The sequence below is a fragment of the Pelobates fuscus genome, chromosome 3 (genome assembly GCF_036172605.1).
Source record: "Pelobates fuscus isolate aPelFus1 chromosome 3, aPelFus1.pri, whole genome shotgun sequence".
Classification (NCBI taxonomy): domain Eukaryota; kingdom Metazoa; phylum Chordata; class Amphibia; order Anura; family Pelobatidae; genus Pelobates; species Pelobates fuscus.
The window spans coordinates 247,399,484-247,422,864 of NC_086319.1; the positions used below are offsets into that span (position 1 = coordinate 247,399,484).

At 39.5% G+C, this 23,381-nt stretch overlaps 1 protein-coding gene across 1 annotated transcript in view; it reads right to left on the bottom strand.

The window, feature by feature from the left end:
- The window catches only part of CHCHD3 (coiled-coil-helix-coiled-coil-helix domain containing 3), a 286,257-nt gene that overhangs the window by 71,343 nt on the left and 191,533 nt on the right, over positions 1-23,381 (bottom strand). The window contains exon 6 of the mRNA XM_063448299.1: positions 5,160-5,230. Within this exon, the coding sequence (XP_063304369.1) occupies positions 5,160-5,230 (71 nt within the window). The remainder of the gene's footprint in view (positions 1-5,159; positions 5,231-23,381) is intronic.

Consider the following 23,381-nt stretch of genomic DNA (forward strand, 5'->3'; position numbering starts at 1 on the left):
CTATTTTGTCATTTTGACGAAAAAGGGATCTAGGCGTTGGATCGGAGGCAAGTTTATATTATTATAATCACTCAAATTTTTTAAGGGGAAATTAATATATATATATATGCTTTTATATTCTGACTATAGTGCTCCTTTAAACATGTAATAAAGGAAGTGTAAACATTAAATCTCGCTTTACAGGAAGTGTTTATGAGGCTGTGTAAGTGACATGCAGGGAGGTGTGACTAGAGCTGCATAAACAAAGTGCTTTAGCTGCTAAATTATAGAGAATTCAAAAGTGAAATCGCAGGGGCATGATTTATACATCCAAACTGCTTTATTAAGCTAAAGTTGTTTAGCCGACTATAGTGTCCCTTCAAATACAGTATGAGTGACAGAAAACTGAAATGTATACAATTATTCAGAAAACAAGAAATTGTTGTGACGTGATGGGAAATAAAAATTATAGCTAAACCTTTTTGATAAATCACAAGTCTAATCCAAAAAGAGAGCACAAAAATGTTTAAAGAACACATGTAGCCAATTATAACTGGTGCAAGGCAAGTGTATTGACACATCTTTCACATAGAAGAAAAAGACAACACCTCTAACTCATGCATTTACGCACACAAATATACAAGGGTTAAAAAGTTACTCGAGGATCACAAACACAAGTGTTATCAAGAAGCAAGCTATTATTACACTGTAGACAGCTCTATTAGATCACTTTAATATACTAGAGGGAATGGAGGCTGCAAAGTACTGCAGTTTTGTTAATATTTTATAAAGTAAAACACTCTAGTCAATCATAAAGTACTTTTCTACCGATTGAACGTTAAATGAAGAAAACCAGCTCAATGACATTTTAAGTACGTCTATCAAAAATATCCTTTCTATGGAAACACACGTCTCCCCAGAATATGCTAAACTGTATCTGGAGTACAGAAATCAATGCAGAACATCTACTCCCATAAGAACACCACCAAACAGCTTTCACTCTCTATTTTATTTAAACCACTGGCATAGCTAAAGGGGTGGTCAAAGGTCTTTGTTGAGGAGGATTCCCTTGTGGCTGCACATACATTCAAAGTGCAATTACCCACTTCTTAAAGCCAAACAGCTGCCTGCTTCCAATAGGTTCAGAATCCTGCATCCTGAACCAGAGTAGGAGGCACTTCTTTACATTTCCGCTCTATGATGTCGATTTTTTTTTTTTTTTTTTACTTTGACAATAACTCAAATACCGAGTAGGGGACTGCATTTGATCCTTTGTCTCTTTTTTTTTTTCTTCTAATGTATACATGGCACATTTTTTTTCGAAGGGCTCTATGAAAACACTTTGCGTTATCATACATTTTTTAGGGTGGCAGCCTTGTCTCTAGGACTCTTAGCTTTCAGGCTGCGAAACCTTTAGTGGGGAACCTCGGATCCTGCATGCTTTTTGGGTGATTCTGTGCAGGACCACCAACTGATGGCTATTTGATTTATTCCAGTAGGGCTTGCTTTTGTGTTCTCATTATATGATTTAACTTATTTTGTTGGGTGAATTATGGCTTGCTTTACATGTGCATGTAAATCCGGAAGATGTTGCTATGACAACAGAATGCTGGATATTGTACACGAAGCATAGTTAACATGCTCCCAGGGTGATCAGTTGATTTCTGTGATGTTTTACCACTTTAAAAAAATATATATTTGTATCCTGTATATATATATTAGGACCTGGTTGCTAAAGGATATATTTAGCTAAAACATTGGAATGGCATTCCTCCTGTTCAAGTTTTGTGAAGGTAACACTTGAACTAGACCAGTGGCTTAGCTTTTCTGTGCTTCGTTTTTCTTTTATTTGGAATTCTTTCCATTATCTATATTTTTCTCTGCACTTTGAAATTTGCTGCATATGAGGCTGAATTAGGTTGAACAATTTGTCTTATTTATGTTTCATTATGTAAGAGATTTATGGTTATTTTAACTTGGAGGAAATAATAGACTTTTTATACATTACTGGTGTGAGTTTGGTTGTATTGCTATATATACTGTACTTATCTTAGCTAATAAGGGGTTTTGCCATATTTTGCACCCAGGAAATATGTACAATTAGAGGTCGAAGTGCACCTATAAACTAATATATGTGCTTTATATAGAAAATATAATATTTTAATTAATAATATTGCACAGCAAGGCTAGCCAATCAACATCTATTCTTGAGGAGTGCTCATTATTTGGGATACTGAAAGAGAATAGGAATAAATCAAAGAAAATGGTGATTAGCAGTATTTTTGGTGTTTTCTTTTTTTTCTAGCATAGGCAGGCAAATTTGCCAAAATATATATTTGTTATCTAAAGCCAATAATGATACAACTAACTAACAAGTCAACAATTCACTAGTGCCAAACATATCATTTCTATTTTGCTCAGTTAGGGACACTATAGTCACCAGAACAACTACAGCTTATTGAATTTGTTCTGGTGAGTAGAATCATTGCCTTCAGGCTTTTTGCTGTAAACACGGTCTTTTCAGAGAAAATGCAGTGTTTACATTACAGCCTAGTGATAACTTCACTGGCCACTCCTCAGATAGCTATTGGAGATCCTTCCTGGGTCATGGCTGCCTAAAATGCATCCAAACATTCAGTGTCTCCTCCCTCTGCATGCAGACACTGAACTTTCTTCATAGAGATTCATTGATTCAATTCATCTCTATGAGGAGATGCTGATTGGCCAGGGCTGTGTTTGAATCATGTTGGCTCTGCCCCGATCTGCCTCTTTGTCAATCTCAGCCAATCCTATGGGGAAGCACTGTGATTGGATCAGGTCACCACTTCTAATGATGTCAGCAGACTGCTTGTTTTTTTGAGTCTAACAGCATGCAGAGTTACAGCTTCAGGCTTGAATATAGTAAGATTTTTACTATATTTATGGAGACATCAGGGACCCAGGGGGGCTAGATGGTGGTGTTAACACTATAGGGTCAGGAATATATGTTTGTGTTCCTGACCCTATAGTGATCCTTTAACTAAAGTATTTATCTATTCATACAAATTCAGCAGCTTGCATGATGAGCATCATATAGTCCATACAAGGTGGGAAGTTGCTGCCTGCCTTTGGTTACAGAAACCAAGTACTAAGTTCATCAATAAAACTAACATTTACAATGCTTTTTCTGCCACGAGAGCAAGCACTTTACCTGGAAAATTTACTTGAGTCTTCCTAAAATACTGAGGAATAGTCTTCAGGTCATCATCCAAAATGATAACAGCAAGGATTCAAGAGGGACCACAAATGCAAATTCATCCTTGTTGCTTTGTTTTGATAGACTCAAACCTACATAGATGATCTAATCTACTTAACATTCTGATAAGGATTTTGAGATCAGATGTTATAAAAAAATTAACAATAGAATAATACGATATAAAATAAAGGAATTCAGACTATGCCATTGGTGCACTACACAAGTCCTTGGGTCTGTTTGAATGATGCACAGATAGTTAAAATAAACAGTAGTGGAGATTGACAAAACACAAATCATTAAAATTATAGGAATTCATATGGTTTAATTAATATTTTTTATTAAAAAAAGAAATATGTATTTCATACAAAAAAATGTTTTAACAGATGCAGCATGGAAATGAGGTAAAAAAAAAAAAATATATATATATATATATATATATATATATATATATATAAATTCTACAGTCTAGCTTTGACTACCAACCATATTAAAGACTGAGCCTACCTGGAACATATTATCAGAAGACTTGAGTAATAACTATGCTGCAATGAAGTTGTTTAGGAAACCTTGGTGCCATAAAAGAGTAGACAGGAATGTGTAACACGCACTGGACAGACTTATAATGCAATATGCACGTGATAATTAGAAAGGGAGAAGCAAATTTTGTAAGATGGATGTATATCTGGCACTATAAAACCATACCTAATCCCTTAAAGTAACAAACAGAAAATCCAATACAGTGCCCTGTATTGGTTTGATGCCAGTAGTGTAGACCTCCCCATATATTTAAATTAGTGCAACCATTTGCTAACAGAATGACTACTAGAAGTCTGTTAGCAAATGGCGCTGCTCGTCAACTCTACTGCAGCCTACAGACAGCCGCAAGCTCTCTTTCTGGGCTAAATCTGGTTTTACAGGGCTCTCAGAAGTTCACAAGGCAGGAGCTTTTAGCTCTCGGACAACTGTAGTTGAGGTGGGGAGTGGCACTCAGCGGACCCCAGGTAGGAAATCAAACCATTACTTTACAGTTTGGCTACTTAGTAGCTAATCAGTCAAAAGAGTACAACATTAAAGAGACACTGAAGGCACCCAGACCCCTTCAGCTCATTGAAGTAGTCTGGGTGCAAACTCCCATCACCCTTAACCCTAGAGGGGTAATTATTGCAGTTTTTACAGCCACTAGAGGGACATCCGAAGTGCTCAGATGACTTTAGACGCTATGCATGGGAACCTCCAGCATCACCGGAATCCACATAGAAAAGCATTGAATAATGCTTTCCTATGGGGAAATCCTAATGCGAGCGCGGCTATTGCCATGCATGCGTCTTAGGTCTCCCCCGCCGGTGGGGGATGAGCGTGGGCGGAGTTGAGTTAGTGCCAAGGGACACTGGCGCTGGACCCAGGTAAATAACAGAAGGGGTTTTTAACTCCTTCTACACCACAAGTTTGTTTTCCTGGCACTATATTTTCCCATTAATTACTTTCCTGTTGATAATTCCCACACGCAGTAATCAGAATCCTATTAATGGTTGATTGTCATCAATATTAACTTACAAACAGAATAAACAAGTGCCATACAGTGGGCCACAAGCTAACTCACTAAGATACTGAATGTGTTTAAAAATAAAAATAAAAAATAATAATAATAAAAATAAAAAAGTCGAATACCAACACATTTACATATGAACACAAACAACTATTTGATTGTTGGTACCTAACATTATACAGAATTTTCATTGTGCGTATTTTTGTATGAATGAAGAAATGTTCTGTGTTTTTGTGTGAGTGAGCGTGATTTTATTTACTGGGCTTTTTTTTTAAAATATATATATAGATTGACTGGCAACTTTTAGTGGTATGTTCCAGTCAGAATCAGTGCACAGAAAAGAAGTATCTGAATGGTATTGCTGGCATTGTAATGTTAAAAATAAATAATGAATCTTACTTGAATTTAGCCTCTACACCTGTAGCAGCCTTCTGGTATTCCTCAGTGGTAACTTTATAGAACTGAGCACTCTGAAAAGACAAGATAAATAATGATTAAAAACCTATTACAAATGTATTGATCAGGAAAACACTTCTGTATTTTATCATGTTTACTATTGCAATCATTATAAAACCACAAAATAACAGTATTTGATAACATATCCTTGAAATTTATTGCTCTCTTCTGTATATCGGGTTGCATGTGCTAATGAGAAGATAATATCAACAGGGCCGTCTTTAATATTGATTGGACCCTGGGCAAAGCATTTGCTTGGGGCCCCTGGACCCTGTACACCCTCCCCAGGCGTGCAATCACGTTATCGCCCTTAATACAGTGGCAACCTAAAGTAGAGAGGTGCAAGAATATTTTTGTTGGGCCTCCCTATTGCAAGGATGTTTAAAAGGTAGATCCCCATCTGTCGTACAACTCCAGCAATGCCTTGACAGCTGGGGCTCTACCATTTACCCATGTTTGCAGGTTTGTATTTAACACTAAGCAGTTTTTGTATGTTTCAATGTAAACAGGTTTTTGTATGGAATATGTTTGTATGTGGTGTTGGCGTTTGAATGTAAGCATGTATTTATGTCTGGTGTTGGTTTTTGACTGCTGGGGTGTGTATACATTTAATGTTGGTGCTTAACACAGACGTGTATTTGAGTGTAGTGCTGAAGCTTGAATGCAGGGGTGTATTTGTGTGTAGTGTTAGCGTATGAATGTTGAGATGTATGCGCATATACACACAAACACACAAGTAGATAGATACACACACACTGACAAATTCAGATACACAGACACACATACTAATAACATAACATACAGATACACACTGACACACATACAGACACACCGATACACATCCTGACATACACAAAGATTCAAACACTGACACACATGCAGTTACACAGACACACATATACACACACCTGACACACTGGCAGATACACAGATACACACACAGACTTCATACAGATACACACACAATGACAACATATACACACACAGATATACAGACATACAACATACTGACACACAATCTGACAGGCATACTGACACACAATCTGACAGGCATACTGACACACAATCTGACAGGCATACTGACACACACACCGACACGCACACTGACGCGCATACTGACACATACTGACAGGCATACTGACACATACTGACAGGCATACTGACAGGCATACTGACACATACTGACAGGCATACTGACACATACTGACAGACACATTGACACACACACTGACAGACATACTGACACACACACTGACAGGCATACTGACACATACACTGACAGACTGACACACAATGACAGACATACTGACAGACATACTGATACATACACTGACAGACATACTGACAGACATACTGATACATACACTGACAGACATACTGACAGACGCACTGACAGACGCACTGACACATACACTGACACGCACACTGACACGCACACTGACACACACACACACACAATTTACACTAAAAAACCCACCCCCCGTTTTCTACCTTAGAGGGTGGCTGAAGCTGCTGGGAGTTGGGAGTCTGGCTAGCTCGGCCCAGACCTCCTCTGCTCTGCCTCTTCCTCCTCCCGCGCAGCTCCTCTCTTTATGGGAGTAAGTGATGCGCATCCGTCACTTCCTCCCAGCCGGCTGCCGAAAAGCAAGAGGGCCCGGTCGCGCTCTTAAAGCGCCAGAGCGCAAGACCGGGCCCCTGCTGACAGAAGCCCACCGGGTGGCCCTTAGTTCATGGGCCACCCGGTGGGCCTCCTTAGTGTGTGGCTGCACTGGCGGGTGGGAGAAATGCTTGAGGCAAGCGGGGCCCACGGTGCAGCTGCTTCGGGCCCCCAGGAGTAACTGGGCCCGAGGCAGCTGCCCCGTTTGCCCCGTGGTAAAGACGGCCCTGAATATCAATAACAGCATTTATCCAGTACAGTCTTCTCTAACAGTTCTGAAAGAATGAAGAAAATATATTATTTTTTACTGTAATAGAAAGTAAAAGGGCTTTTAAAATCATTTTAAGCAGGGCTGAGAAAGCATAGTTAGGATTCTACAAACAGGAGGCTGAACTCTCTGGGAACCTATTTTCCAGGGCAAGAGGCAGCATGTCACATCTTCCAGAGCAGAATGTAACACACTCCATACCCAGAGGAGGAGGTGGTGCACCCCATTCCATAATCAGAACACTGTATTTTGCTACATGTCCTAATCCCAGAGCAAGAGATGTACGGTACCCAACCCAATGTGAGAGAGCGAGAGAGAGCAAACAACAATGTGCAAGAGTACTGAGAACAGACAACAGCTCAATTAGCCTTCCCTTCAGTGGGTCTCCGCTCAGGTCTTAAGCTGGTTTTAGCTCATCATGTGTCATTACAAAAATAACCATGGCCATTTGCATATCAGAACTGATCTCACAGCCAATATAAATATAAATATTTATTTGATATCAATTAAACATTTTTAAAAACTTTTTTTAAACAAATAGAATGTGTAGTCTAACTTAAAAAGTACACAAACCTAAAAACATTGTGTTTAATCAACTCATTACATTCGCTGAAATAAAGCAAATTTTAAATGACTTTATCCAAAATGTTTTTGATTGCCTGTAACCAGAAGCCATGTAAAGCAAGTAAAGATTAGCAGCCTCCCTCTAAGAACATATAGGGAGATTTATCAAACTGTCACAGACACGTTTCTGTCTACATTTTGGTGCAATTTATTAAATTTTACTGATTTTATTACATTTTTTGTGTCTTAACCATCAATTTCTAATATATCTGCTGATGCAAAGGATTCATTTTTTTCTCCACTTTTCCCAGAAAAAAAATTGCAGAATCTTCCTGACACTATAAACATGGCAATTTTCCTAAAGGGAAATGTTAGTGAAAACTGGCAGAATATACTACATAGCTAGCTGTCACTTTTTACATTACTTTCATAAATGATTAAAAAAAATAAAAAAAAAATAGGTGGAATTTAACAGACATTTTTCACAACAAATATCCCCCATAAAGTATACATCATAATGTATATGTTACAATATACAATTCTGTCCACTGTTCATATTTAATATGTCAAAATGATCAGCGATACACTAGACAACACTATCTGATGCCAAAGCCCATTTCTAGTTGCCAAGGTGACGAAAGCTAGGGACATGACTGGTCCTACCTTATATGATTCCTTCTTCAAATCTCCAATTCTTTAACATAGTAATCTCAAATTCTGCACCCGCTTCCCACGCCGAGATGCTGATGGCTTACAACTCCCAGAAATACTTGAAAGCAATATATCATCAGAGAATCATGGGAGGTGCAGCTCAGCAACATGTGGATAACCAGAGATTTAGAGGACTCCTTTAACATATTCAAAAAATGCTACTCTATACATGCTTCAATTTTTTACACGCCCTATACTCCAAATAGACCACAGGCTTCAAGTTTACTAGTTTTCTATCTTTAAACTCCTTACACTAATTGCACAAATATATATCCTAGTAATACCATAATGCCCCTTACTCACCACCTCTGCATTCTTAGTCACCCTCTCCATTCCTTTGCTTTGCTACCACTAACTAATCCAGCAGTGTACATATCATATGTCCTCCTTGTGCTTATCCAGCTAGTAATAATAATCTAGTATGAATCTACCTAACAGTATTTATGCTTACTAATTAATTTATAGTCACCCTGGGCAAAAATGTTATAGAAAAAAAAAAAATTAAAAACATACTTAACACTTGAGACTTATCACAATGGTATGGTTACATTAATGTCTAATTCTGTTATTTTGTTGTTTGTGGTTTTTACAGGGGAAATCAAATACAAAAATAAACAGATCTTACTGCGCAAAAAAAAAGAAAGTTGTCTCTGGCAGTCATGTAGTTAAAAGTCAGCCTCCTCGCTCTGCATTGTATTAGATCAATAGGCATGTGGTGAAGCAGCAGACAGACTTCTGAGCAGGAGAGGACAGGTCTCCATTTGAGATGATGAATGGCCTTCTATCAAGCCACTGTCCCCACGATGCCAGCATTCACTATAATCCTATTTAGGCTGCGATTTATCTTTCCTTTGCCTGATCAATAAAGATGAACATAACAGCTGCAGGGATCAATAGCTATTTTTTATCATTTTCTGGCACCGTTTTGACATGGAGACAATATCCTAGCTTTAGTTTCACCTTCTTTTAAACTATTTTTTTGTCATTAAATTTGAAGAGTTACTAGGTTACAAAAGGCAAGCATCTTTTCAACTGTTTTACTGCAATGAGAAATGTAAGGAAACCCACAGAACTGACACCAATGAAAAATTGTTTCGAAAGTCATAGACACAGTCTTTGATTTAAAGCCTAAATATAAACTCTCAAAATCAACCATAAAAAAACACCTTTAACACAAATGATAAATCCTATATATTTTATCTCAAACAATTCTCCATAGCTTGCAATCCTTAACACTGATATGAAAAACACAAGGGATCTGCAGTTTTTTTTTTTTATATATTTGCAGAATTTAATTATTAACTGATGGCAGTTTCTGAAAATTGTTCAATTTTAATTTCAGTGAGGTTTTATGAAACAACTACTGTACACAAAGGAGTATCGTTACTGTGGTAAAACTAGTAATCTTTTAGAGCCTGACTAAATGATAGACCTCAGCAGCTATAAAACTCAAACTACCATGACTTTCCTTTCACCAACCTTAAAGGACCACTATAGGCACCCAGATCACTTCAGCTCAATAAAATGATCTGGGTGCCAGGTCCCTCTAGTGTTAACCCTGCAGCTGAAACCATAGCAGTGAGGGTTAATCCAGCCTCTAGTGGCTGTCTCACTGACAGCCACTAGAGGCGCTTCCGCGCTTCTCACTTTGGAAATCACAGTGAGAAGACGCTGGACGTCCATAGGAAAGCATTGAGAAATGCTTTCCTATGGGCGGTTTGAATGCATGTGCGGCAAGGCATTCGGCGCTGACGTCGGCAGGAGGCGCTGGAGAAAGGCAAGTGTTTTAACCCCTTCAGCCCAGCGGGAGTGGGACCCTGAGGGTGGGAGATAACCTAAAGACCCTATAGTGCCAGGAAAACGAGTTTGTTTTCCTGGCACTATAGTGGTCCTTTAAAGGTACACTATAGTCTACGAAACAACTTAAGCTTAAACAGTTTGGTGTGTAGATCATGCCCCTGCAGTCTCACTGCTCAATTCTCTGCCATTTGCGGGATAAAACACTTTGTTCATGCAGTCCTGATCACATCTCTCTGCATTTGACTTACACAGCCATCCTAAAAACTTCCTGTAATGAGTCATCTAATATTTACACTTCCTTTATTGCAAATTCTGTTTAATATATAATTTCTTATCGCTTGTTCTGCTGATAGCTTTGTAGACCCTGCAGGAGACTCCTGTGTGTGATTAAAGTTCAATGTAAAGAGCACGGGATATAATAAGTTACATCTGATTGAAAATGAAATCATTTTGTTTTCATGCACGCTATGTCAGTCACAGCCAGGGGAGATGTGGCTAGGCCTACATGGACAAAAACAGAAGTGATTTAACTCCTAATTTTGCAGTGAATTGTACAGTAAAACTTCATAGGCATAATATATACACCAAGACTGCTTCATTAAGCTAAAATTGTTATGGTGACTGTAGTGTCCTTTTAATGTTCATCAGCTGCAGTTTAACAACATGCTGTTTGCCTAGAGTTTTGTCAAACATCCCTTTTATCAAAACTACATCATGTTACTGGATAGAATCATTACTTGTGAAAAATAGTTCGAGATTATTTCAACTCCAACAGAGGCTTCCTCCTTCAAGATAATTAAAATAAAATGACATTGCGTTAGATTAGATGTGCCTTGTTATGAAACGTAAAGAGTTATAATCAGGTTCCCAAACTAAATGTTAGCAATTAGATGGTATCGAACTAAGTTAGTAAGGTCTGAGTTAATCAAGTAACCTACCAGGGGTACAGGTTATTGTCCCAGCTAAGCCACATGTACAAAGTGAATATGAGCTCAAAGCATAACGCAAGGGAAGCTATGGGACACCTCTTCCCGTCAGGAGACAAAACGCTAATAGGTGTGACAAAGAAGGATTAGCCGAACCCGATAGTGTGAAGGGAAAAATAAACAAAATCGATAGCCTCTTCTATAACTGAGGTGGAACTGAAATTGGTCATACACCATAATACTTGGGTCGATCGGGTAGCACTGATCGGCAGCCCCTAAGGAGGTGAGCACAAGCCGGCAATATGCCAGAGCTTGCATCCCGTCCATGAAGAGCGCCAGTTACGTCCAGGGCGCTATGTATATACTTTAGTTTATGCTTCATGTTGAAACTGTTTGAATTGTTTTATGTATTTTCCTTTTCCCTTGAGTTCACGGCTCTCATCAGTATCCTAGGAAGGTCAGCGAACAAACTTAGCGAGAACTATACCCACGACAATGGATGATACCCTTAATGTTTTCTCTATGAATGTTAACGGCCTCAATAATCCCCACAAACGTAGGTTGATGATAAGCAAAGTCACCAAAGCGAAAGCAACCATTGTCTGTCTACAAGAAACTCACTTTTGTGACAATAATACCCCCAAATTTCACTTTAAACGGTACCCCCAAGCTTATCACGCACAAGCCCACACCAAAACGAGGGGGGTCTCGATATACTTTCATGATGACTGGGTTTTTACAATGTCCACAGAGCACGCGAGCGAGGATGGAAGACTATTGATAGTAATAGGAACATTGAACGGTAGTTTCACTATATGCACCAAACGACACAAAAATCATTCCTCAAAAAGGATTTCAGGAAAATAGACCAAATGAAAATGGGCCACACCATACTCTGCAGGGATTTTAATTGCACACACGATCCGTACCTAGACATCAGAAGGTCCCAACACAGAACACCGAAAAAGGCGTCTCTCTCGCTGGGAGCCCACTTGGCCAACCTAATACATACTTATAACTATTACGATGTCTGGCGAAGCATTCACCCTAGCGCAAGGGATTATACATATTATTCTCAAGTCCACCGGACTTACTTTAGAATAGACCTATGCCTAACTGATAGCAGAACGCTTCCACATGTAAAACAAGCACAAATAGGCCCCATCACCTGGTCGGACCATGCTCCGGTAATAATCGTTCTGAAGACACCCCACCCGGACAGAGGTAGAGGCGCCTGGCGCCTCAACGAAGTCACACTAGATAACCCAAAAACCCTAGCAACAATAGCGAAGTGGCTCACACAATACTTCACAGACCACGCTCAGTGCACAACTACAATCACTACTCAATGGACTGCGCACAAAGCAGTAATGAGAGAGAACTTCATACAATTAGGTTCCTCAGTAAAGAAAGCTCGCAAACGTGTTCAATATAACCTGGAACAAGAAATCTCCGTCATGGAGAATCTACACAAACAAAACCAAACTACAGCACGTCACAACAAACTGGGGAGACTCAAGGCAGAACTGCATTCACTTCAATTACAGGACACTGAGAAACATATGAGATATCTCAAACAAAACTATTACATAGCGGGAAACAAGGCAGGTAAATTGTTAGCTAAAAAACAAACAACGACATCTTCAAACAAAAATCCCATACATATTATCTAAAGATGGGGACAAACTGTACAACCCCCAAGACAGTGAACACTCTAGCTGACTACTACGAATCACTATATCAACTACACAGAGACCCACCAACCCACCAACCCACTAATGGGGAAATAGCACAGTTCCTAGACCTAGTGGAACTCCCGCGCATGACGGACGACCAGGGCAAGCACCTTCAGAGACCATTTACAGAAGATGAGGTTAAGAAGACAATACAATCCCTACCAACACACAAAGCGCCTGGGCCCAGACAGCCTATCCAACTACTACTATATTAAACTTGCCGACCAACTCACCCCGCTCCTCACACAGCTATTCAAATCAATCAATCAGGGTATCTCCCCAAAGAAATGCTGGACGCATTCATAGTAACGCTTCCTAAACCCAATAAATCCCCAACAGTTTGCGCAAACCTCCGACCTATTTTCCTCCTAAACGCGGACCTAAAGCTATATGCTAAGTTAATTTCAGGACGTATTAAGCAGCTATTACTTGATCTAATCTCGAAGGAACAGGCAGGATTTGTACCCGGGAGACAGGTGGGGGATAACACAAGGCATTTTGTTAACCTCATAGATTGGGCAAACCGCTCCTCACAGGAGGGTCTCATAATGGCGCTTGACGCGGAAAAAGCGTTCGATCGATTACACTGGGGATACATGGAACAAACCCTATCCAGGATGGGATTCCCACCCTCGTTTCTAATTAGCATTAAAGCTCTCTATCGGGACCAGTCAGCCAAAGTATTTAGCACAGGCTTTCTATCCAAACCCTTCACCATCCAAAACGGGACAAGACAGGGATGCCCACTGTCACCACTCATTTTCATACTATGTTTAGAGGCTCTCCTGCGCCTCATCAAACAAAACCCACAGTTAACAGGCCTAGATACACCTGAGGGACCAAAGAAAAAATAGCCCTCTTCGCAGACGACATACTTCTATTTTTAACTGACCCAAAAGCCTCTATCCCACATTTGGTAGGCCTACTGGGACAATACGGAAGGTGTCCTAGTATAAAAACAACTCTGCCAAGACCCAAGCATTACCCATTAATCTACCACGTGATACAATCACACACCTAGAGGGTAAATTCAACTTTGATTGGCGCAAAAAGTCATTACAGTACCTAGGTATACAACTGACCAAAACCATACAAGCCATTCCCCAAGAGAACCACATACCATTACTGAAGAAAGCCGAAAGTAACCTGGGAAGATGGGCCGCCATGGAGATCTCATGGCTGGGTCGCATTACCTCCCTAAAAATGATGACACTCCCACTGATTTTATATCTCTTTCGTACACTACCCATACCATTACCAACCAAATTAGTGAACAGATTCCAATCCACAATTAATGCACACGTCTGGAAGAAAAAGCCTCCCAGAATTGCACGCCACAAACTTGGGCTCCCATACACGAAAGGTGGTCTAGGACTGACTGACATAAAAGCATATTACATATTACATACTAGCGCAAGGTATAAGACTCCTCAAGGCTCCACAGGCACAACAAAGCCCTGTCTGGTTATCACTAGAAAACGCATGTTTACGTCCATACAACATAACTCACTCCCTATGGGTAAGCACGAACCACAAGAAAGCAGGCGCGAGGCCGCTACATTGCACTGATTTTTTGCTCTCCTCCTGGGTAGCCTGGAGCCCAAGTATATGATCCACTAAGGAACTACTTAAGGCGGCCCCGGTAGAATCTCTAGCGACTCTCTCACCGGACTTAGCGATCAAAACATGGACAGAGAAGGGGGCACTCAAGGTGCGGGACCTGTTAGAGGGGGATGATATGAGAACCTTCCCGGCTCTCCAACTACAATATTCCGTGACACCAAGAGACCTGTTCTTACATCTTAGAGTCAAAAACATATTGACGAACGGACTAACACTAATTTGCGACAAGCCCCAATTAGATGTGATGCGCCTCACACTAATGCTCTCTCCAAACAGTCAAAGCCCCTCTCGCTCTGCTACAATGCTATCCTGGGGGGTCCAACACATGCAAAACTATCATACATGTCTCAGTGGGAGAAGGAATTGGGCATGAAGTTCCCCATAGAACAATGGCACGAAGCCATGGCAATGACAAAAAAGGCCTCCAGAAGCCTTTCGCTGTGGGAGGCATATTGCAAGATAGCTATGAGATGGTATTTAGTGCCACACAGACTAGCCCGCATGTACCCAGGGACTTCCGAGATCTGCTGGAGGTGCAACAGAGGGGTAGGAACAATACTACACATGTTCTGGGAATGCCCAGACTTACACAACTATTGAGAACAAGTAGAAGCAATGATCCTAACCAAAACACAAGTGAGACTAGCACGTAGGCCAGAACACTATCTCTTGCACATGCTGCCCGCGTTAGTGGACATCCCCACAAAAAAGTGATCATAGACATGCTGACTCTATCCAAAGTCAATGTAGCGCTGCATTGGAAAAGTAAAACAACTCCCTCTGTGGCAGTTGTTAAACAAAAACTAGACGTAATCAGCTCATATGAACACATAGCCTATCGGCTCCAGGGATGTGAAGAAAAATTTGCAAAGGACTGGGGATGTTGGATATCTGTATAAGATGCGATAAAGGCCACTAGAGAAGAGCTGTTGAGAGGTCAAGAAGACCAAGGTAGTCAAATTAAATGATGTATGATAACTGAAATGCTGTCAAATACTGTGTTGCATGAACTCAACCCCCTCCCTCCCCACCCCCCTTTTTCTTTCTGGAACCCCCCCTTCTTCCCCTAGTTCGCGATAAAAAACTAATTGTGAGCATATGTTAGAATATCGTAAAAAAGGGACAGCAAAGCTAGAGAGGAGGAAAACTTAGCTTTGCTGTCCCTTTTTTACGATATTATAACATATGCTGACAAGGCATGATGGTGGAACACTACTTTTCAAATAGCATACCAAGATATGATGATATTATATGTATGCCAAACAATAAGAATGCTAAATCCACATGTTAACATATGTCATGTTATTTGCCGCTCACCAATATATGCATGATGTGAATGTCCTGAAACCAACGTATTTATTTATGTACCACTCTGATGACATTTCAATAAACATTAAAGATGGGAAAAAAAAGATTAGATGTGCCAGTTTGTGAATTTACCTTAGTTTTGTACTTGCCTGAAAAACAAGATGAGCATAGTCATCTCAGAAGGGAAAGTGTCAGGGAAAACACAAAACACAACAGGGAAAATTACACTTTTCATTAGTCTGAGGTGCCGTTCAGAGCATACAAGGACACTTCACTATATTGCCAGTTCCAAAAGCAGCAAATTGGTTGTGAGTGTGTAGTAGACACTTGGCTGCTAATCTGCCTGCAGTTTTTGAACCGACCGGTCACTGTTCATTCCAATGGTCATGGCCTGCATGGATCAGAACCGATGATCAAATTACATTCAGTTTGATAACTACCGGTAACTTTTTTTTTTTTGTAATTCTATTTTTCAAGTGGCAGAATTGACAATCACATGAATGTCGTGCAAAGGTAATGCATGGGCTTATGCAAAAGCCAAAGTTCAAACATTTCAACAGTACATCGTTATACAGAAAAGTTTGTAGAAAAAGGGTTGTTGTCTGGTGGTGCAACTTTAGTTTCTTTCTATGCAGTTCTGTTCTGTCAAATTTTTAAACAATTATACAGAGCTAAACAAGTTTGAATGCAACTGTAAGTAGCATTGGAACAGCAAAAGAAGCAGAAATTGAAGGTTTAAAAAAAAATAAAAATAATAATAATAATAAATAAAATTATAAATAACCTTGTGGGTGAGGTGTGTTAGAGAGGCTCCGTCTGTTGGAGTCTTCAATAGGATTGTAGGGGGGGGGGGGGGGGTAGGGGAGGAATCGGCATCCCTGACCTTTGTGGTGTGCGGCCTTTTGTTTTTGTGCATGTTTCCACGCTTCTTTCGTAATTATGATTGTGATTATGGTCCCCATGGGCTATTTGTGATTATGTGTCTATTTTCATGGTTGGTTACCTGTCTAATAATTATACTGTCGATTCGATCCTTCCTTTTTATCCGGTTAATAGGATTGGGTTCAGGTTGGGATTTTGGGGGGGGGGGGGGAGGAAGTGTGGTTTCAGTTTGATTTGTGAATCGTGGTGCTCGGCCTTGACTCTCTTGGGGTCTTAGTTTCTGTGGTGGGTTCCATGAGCCACAGGTCCCATATTTTGTTACAATGTGTTGTGGTGTCGTGAATGAGTGCAGATAAACTTTCCATCGACCTAGCTTCGTTCATTTTTTTCTTTATATCGATGATTGACGGGACTGTGGGCGAGCCCCAGTGGGTGGCAATGGCTCTTCTAGTGGCCAAGGCTAGTTTGGCTAGTAGTTTGTTGTGAGCCTGTGGTGTGCTTTCTAGCGGTTTGGATAGTAGCCATAGCCATGGATCCCTTGGGATGGAGTCGTGTAGGACTCTTGAGGCCAAGGCCACTATGTCTGTCCAAATTTGTGTTATGTGTGGGCATTCCCACCATAGGTGGTAGTATGTCCCCTTTTGACTGCACCCTTTCCAGCATCTATCCGAAGTGGAAAGTCCCATTTGCTTGAGTTTTAACGGAGTGAGGTACCAGCGCATAAGAGTTTTGTATGCCTGCTCCTTGTGGGTCACGCATATCGTTGCTGTGGCTTCCCAGATTGCAGTCCAGTCTGTGGGGTCGGTGGGGGGTCCTAAGTCCCGTTCCCATGCTGAGACATACCCTAACGGTTGGGTTTTTGTCGCTCTGAGCAGTTGTGTATATATTGTAGAGATCTGCCTTTTTTGTATTGGGGCATGGATACATGATTTTTCGAAGGCGGTGAGGGGTGTAAGTCTGGCTTGTTTATATGTAGGAGTTTCCAGTAGGTTTTTGATTTGCAGATATCGGAAGAAGTTGTGTGTGGTGAGTGGTCTGGTTTGTGGTCCGTGAATGCAATGATTTTTTGGTTCTGGAAAAATTGATATGTCCTGATTAGGTCATTGTCTTCATAGTGTGCGAAGTCTTTTGGGGTCATGCCTGGTGTGAAGTGTTCGTTTCTCAAGATTGGTGTCATGGGTGAGGGGTCTGACATGAGTGCATGTTTTATGGAGAGTTTATTCCAGAGAGTTATAGAAGTATCGAGTGCCGGTGTGGTTTATGGGAGTTGTGGTCTTGCTCGTTTTGGTACCCAGAGATAAAGGGAAGGGAAATCCTGGCCAAACAAGTCGTGTTCGAGGTCTGCCCATCTTTTTAACCCTATTGGGGCATGTAGTGCCTGAATCTGCGCTAGTTGTGCTGCGTGGAAGTAGTGGAGGAAGTGGGGTAGGCCGAGGCCCCCTGATCTTGTCGGGAGATAGAGGATGTCCATCCTTATCCTAGCGCGCCTGTTGGCCCATATGAACCGGTCAATTTGTGTTTGTAGTAGTTTAAAGTCTTTGGTTGCTACTTGAACTGGTAGCGTTTGGTATAGGTATACCGGTAACTTTTTAAAAAAATTTTTTATTTATCTTCAACTAGTCAGTGTAATTAGCCTGTGTGGATATGTTAACTTTCTAACGTTATTCTTCCTAGTCAACTAGTTTACATAACACAATCTTTTCTGAGTTAATTAGAAGAGCCATATCTTCTTGTTCCTACAATTCAAAGCCATGAGAAACTGTGCCTTTTGTTTCCTTTTAAAAAGACCGTGACTTGAGGGTAACCTTAGCTTCTTAGGCCACAACATTACATAACCTGTAGTCCAGGGTTATGATTGTTCTTGCTTGGCTTTATCTTATCTCACACCTTCCCTGCTTGACTTTGTAACAGAGCTTTGTTGTAGGTAAACTTGCTGGTAGTGAAGTCCCAGGAACCACAGAATCTATGGCCCCAGACTATGGAGACAGCTCTTTGCCTCCCAACTGTCCGGTTTTATTCTGTGAAACAGTTCCAAAAAGCGGGGCACCAGAGAACAAATAAAGTGTCAGCGCATCATTAAACACACTGGTGCTATATTCAGGGCACTGGGACCCTGCATGTTCTGCAATCAGTGGGCTTGTCTTATATGATTAGCAGGGAGACTGACTTGCCAGTAATTTGGAAAAACCCACGTGCTCTCCAGGCAGACTCACCCCTTTGTGGAGGATACAGTGGCATAAATGCATCACTGATCTGCCACTTTACCCATTTCCCACTGGCATCCAGTTTCTCGGCATGCCAGAGTTGGGAGTTATGTGACTCTAAAGGATCTATCAAATGTGGTCATGCTTAGAAATGTTTCATCTAAATTTAGCCTTGTGTTCTACGTAATGTAGGATACCCAACTAAAAAAAAAAAAAAAACAGGACTAACTCCATATTGGTATATAACAGAAATCTGTGTATGTTAGAAGTAAAAACATTACTTATGTTACTACTTCATATTGTATAGTTGTTGAAACAAGAAGATTTGGTATGAGAAGGAAGAAGAAAGTACTGGAATATAGAAAGCGATAAGACTGTCAAAGAAGATCTAGCTTAAGAGTCTTGAAGATGCTGATATTGGCTTATTAGGATAAGACAAGTACTATAATAATATATGCTCATAGCTTACTTAAATAGAAGGAGGTCCCCTGTCCTTGCAGTCTTGCATAATTACTTATAACTGCTGCAATTTGGGGGAAAACGGCTTCATCTAAAAGCCTGCCCATTTTCACTCAGACACCTAAAGATAAATCTATACTACCTTGTTGGCCTGCACAAATATCAGTATGGTGTACACACACACCACAGGAGTGCTTGTGTTTTAAGTGTCCATCTCCCCTATCTAGTTTAAATGAGCTCATGCAACAACTTTGTGTATGTGCAGTCAGCGGCTCATGTTCATGAAAACTTTGAATGGCACTGTCAACAGCTACTGTGATAGTTATTAATATCAATCTGTGCTATAAATTAACTGTGCATTTCAAACATAAAATCTCATCTGTAGTTTAGGAAAAAGAAATTCTCTAGATATCGTAATTTTAACTTGACAATTGTACACAACATAATGAAACTGAACAGATTTTTGGAAGGCAACCGAGGAACTTTTTCTCTCTTTCCTTCAAAGCTGCGTGAGTGTAAAAACAGATATTGCAAACATATGTTTAACAGCCATATGTAACTGCAACACAGTAAGTACTGTTTCTTAGATGTGATTATTTCAATATAGCAGTTTTTCATTAAAAAAAATAAAGAAATGGTCATTGTCTATATTCTTTTTTCCAAAAGTGACATGTTTAATATAGTGTTAAGGTTCTATTTAGCAAAAAATAATTAATGTACAAAAAATTATTAATGTACATTTGAGATTGTACAGCAGGAATTTGGACACCTAGGTAACACTGTATATTCTAATGCTTTCAATGACACGTGAAAACAAAATGAATATTAAATTGTACTTCGTGGTAAAATAATTACAAATAGAACAATTCTTGGGAGAGTTAAATTTTTTTAAGTGGAGGAATAAATTGCAGTTTGATGATAATTGATAAAATATTCTTGGTGCTTCCTATATGACACTCTTCATCAATACAAACTGACATGCACTGACGATTAGTGTTAATACCCACACATGTCTTATGCTACTAGCCAGGCCTTAGATGTTAGTCATTACTGCATCACTAGCCAGGGTTAACTTTTCACTTGTCAATGGCTAGTGGAAATGTTGAGTCCAGTGCATGGAATAATTGATCTTGTAAAGATAGAAAGACAAATAAATACAAACATAAATAAAGAAAAAATGAGCAAATCCTTAAAGTGAACCGGTCATGAGAGATATAAGTTTGCTGTTTTCTAACAGTCTGGCTTGACTCATGTTGTACAATTAAGTGTTTTTTTTTACCTTAGTACTATTAAAATTTCATATTTCAATTTATTTTGCGAACTCCTGTCTCTGTGGGTGTTACACTTGCAGTAAGATACACCTCGTCTGTATACCGAGTTTGGGAAGCACAGACTTGCTTCCGCCTGACAGGTTTAAAGTAATCAACACTTTATGTTGGCTTTGTATAAATAAAATTTAAAGTTTTCACTCTCCATTCTCAGAATGCCTGTCCAAAGCTGATACAAGAAATCATTATGGCTGTTTCTCTCTTCTTTTCAGGCTGCTGCTCACACCTGGAGCATACCATTCCTCCTTCAGCTTGGATTGAAGCAGGAGAGACACCCAGCTAAGGGTTTCAATGTAGAGTGCAGACACTACACTGAACAGATTCAGAGGAGGAGGAAATGGCTATTTTAAACTCTGGTTTTAAATAACTATAGAAGTTTGTTAGCAATTCAGCTGGCAGAATGCACAGATGAAATTTGATTCTTTATCACTTAAGATGCAGTTATGTTTGTCATGTCAGGTACCCTTCATAAACATTTTTCCAGAATCATGTTTGCCATTCTATTTCCATATGCAATGCTAGATTACAGATTAGAATTAATAAAACAGTTGGAAGCATTAGGAACAGAGGTTAGATATTCCAATCAAGTATACTGTTAAACTCACATGGAAATTGCAACACCAAATTAAAGGGACACTATAGTCACCTGAACAACTTTAGCTTAATGAATCAGTTTATGGAACATGCCTCTGCAGCCTCACTGCTCAATCCTCTGCCATTTAGGAGTTAACTCCCTTTGTTTATGAACCCTAGTCACACCTCCCTGCATGTGACTTGCACAGCCTTCCATAAACACTTCCTGTAAAGAGAGCCCTATTTAGGCTTTCTTTATTGCAAGTTCTGTTTAATTAAGATTTTCTTATCCCCTGCTATGTTAATAGCTTGCTAGACCCTTCAAGAGCCTCCTGTATGTGATTAAAGTTCAATTTAGAATTTAAGATACAATTATTTAAGGTAAATTACATCTGTTTGAAAGTGAAACCAGTTTTTTTTTTCATGCAGGCTCTGTCAATCATAGCCAGGGGAGGTGTGGCTAGGGCTGCATAAACCGAAACAAAGTGATTTAACTCCTAAATGACAGTGAATTGAGCAGTGAAATTGCAGGGGAATGATCTATACACTAAAACTGCTTTATTTAGCTAAAGTCATTTAGGTGACTATAGTGTTCCTTTAATGGTGTAAAGTAAAAAACAATAGTTTTAACCCCCCTTAACCTTTGTTACTAAGGTTTTCCCTCATAACATACTTGCATCTCAAATCTCATATACTAATATTAAACTAATGAGGATAAGATAGGAAAGTACATGTTTTGGAAAGTTGACAACCTGGAGAAAAACTTGGATTCTCACTTACATTAGTACTCCACGCCTAGTATGTACACAAATTTCTAGACATTGTTGCTACTAGACATGAAAATATATTTTGCATTGTTCTACAGAGATACAAAAATCTATATAAACGTATCTATCACGTTGCAAAGTATACTTTATATACATTTCTGTATATCTGTAGAACACGCAAAGTATATTTTCATGGCTAGTAGAAATAATGTCTAGAAACATTAGTGAGACAATTTTACATCATTTGCATAGTAAGATATAATGTAGCTCGCAACAGGATGTCAAAACCACACTTTTTTTGTAGCTTACATCAGTATCCCAAGAACAGTGCTCACAAATGCAAATACATAAATAAATTACCCCTTCTCTCCTAATAGATCAATAAAACTGACCTTACTTGTACACTCAAAGTTAAGTAAAAAAACAATTTATTATAAAATTCAGACAAAATATAAAAGAAAGCAATAACTTATGCATAAAATATGTCTTGTTTGAATAATTAAATGAAAGCCATGAAAAGTCCAGACCTTATTCAAATGCTCAGCGTCCCGAGTCAGCAAAAATATATGGTGCTGAAAAAAGTATATCAAATAAAAGTCCTTTTGTAGTCCAAGTGATGGACTTGAGAAAGCCGCAGGAGCGGAGAAACGCGTCTGGAGAGGTCTGACTCCCAACATCACAAGCCATCACTTGGACTACAAAAGGTTTTATAGGTTGTTAGGTTTCCTGTTTTGTTAACCCCTCTCACATTTATTTAATCAGCACTCCACTACACATATTTTCCAGTGCTCACAAATGCCCAGAAGACAGCACAATCAAATGTAAAAATAAAAATGACTATTTCATTGTCTCAAAACAAGCAAGAGATGACAAAGATCATTTTCACATAAATGTAGCTTTTGCAGTTCTGTATTCATTATACAAGGATCACCAAATGTTAAAGCAAATACATGTGTATTTTGAATAAGGGGTGAATTAATGTGTCACCGTAAGCACCATAACAACAGCAAATCAATAGTTCATGGAGACTGCCATGCTTCCAGTGTTCCTTCCCAAGTGGAATTCAACTGCAGTGATTTGCTGTGATTTGGCAGGAGCTAGAAGAATGCCACCTGGATCAGTGACATGTACAGGTCTCCCATGTATGTAAAAACTTGCCAAATGACTTTTGGCACTTAAAATGTATAGACGGTAAATGCAAAATACAAAGGTTTGCAATTTATGTATGTAGATACCCTCCAAATAAAGTGGAAAGTCTGTACTTAAGTTTTTTTTAATCCTTGTTTTATTTCATACATTATTATTTTATTATTTATATAGCGCCATCACATTCCGTAGCGCTGTACACTGGGTGGACTA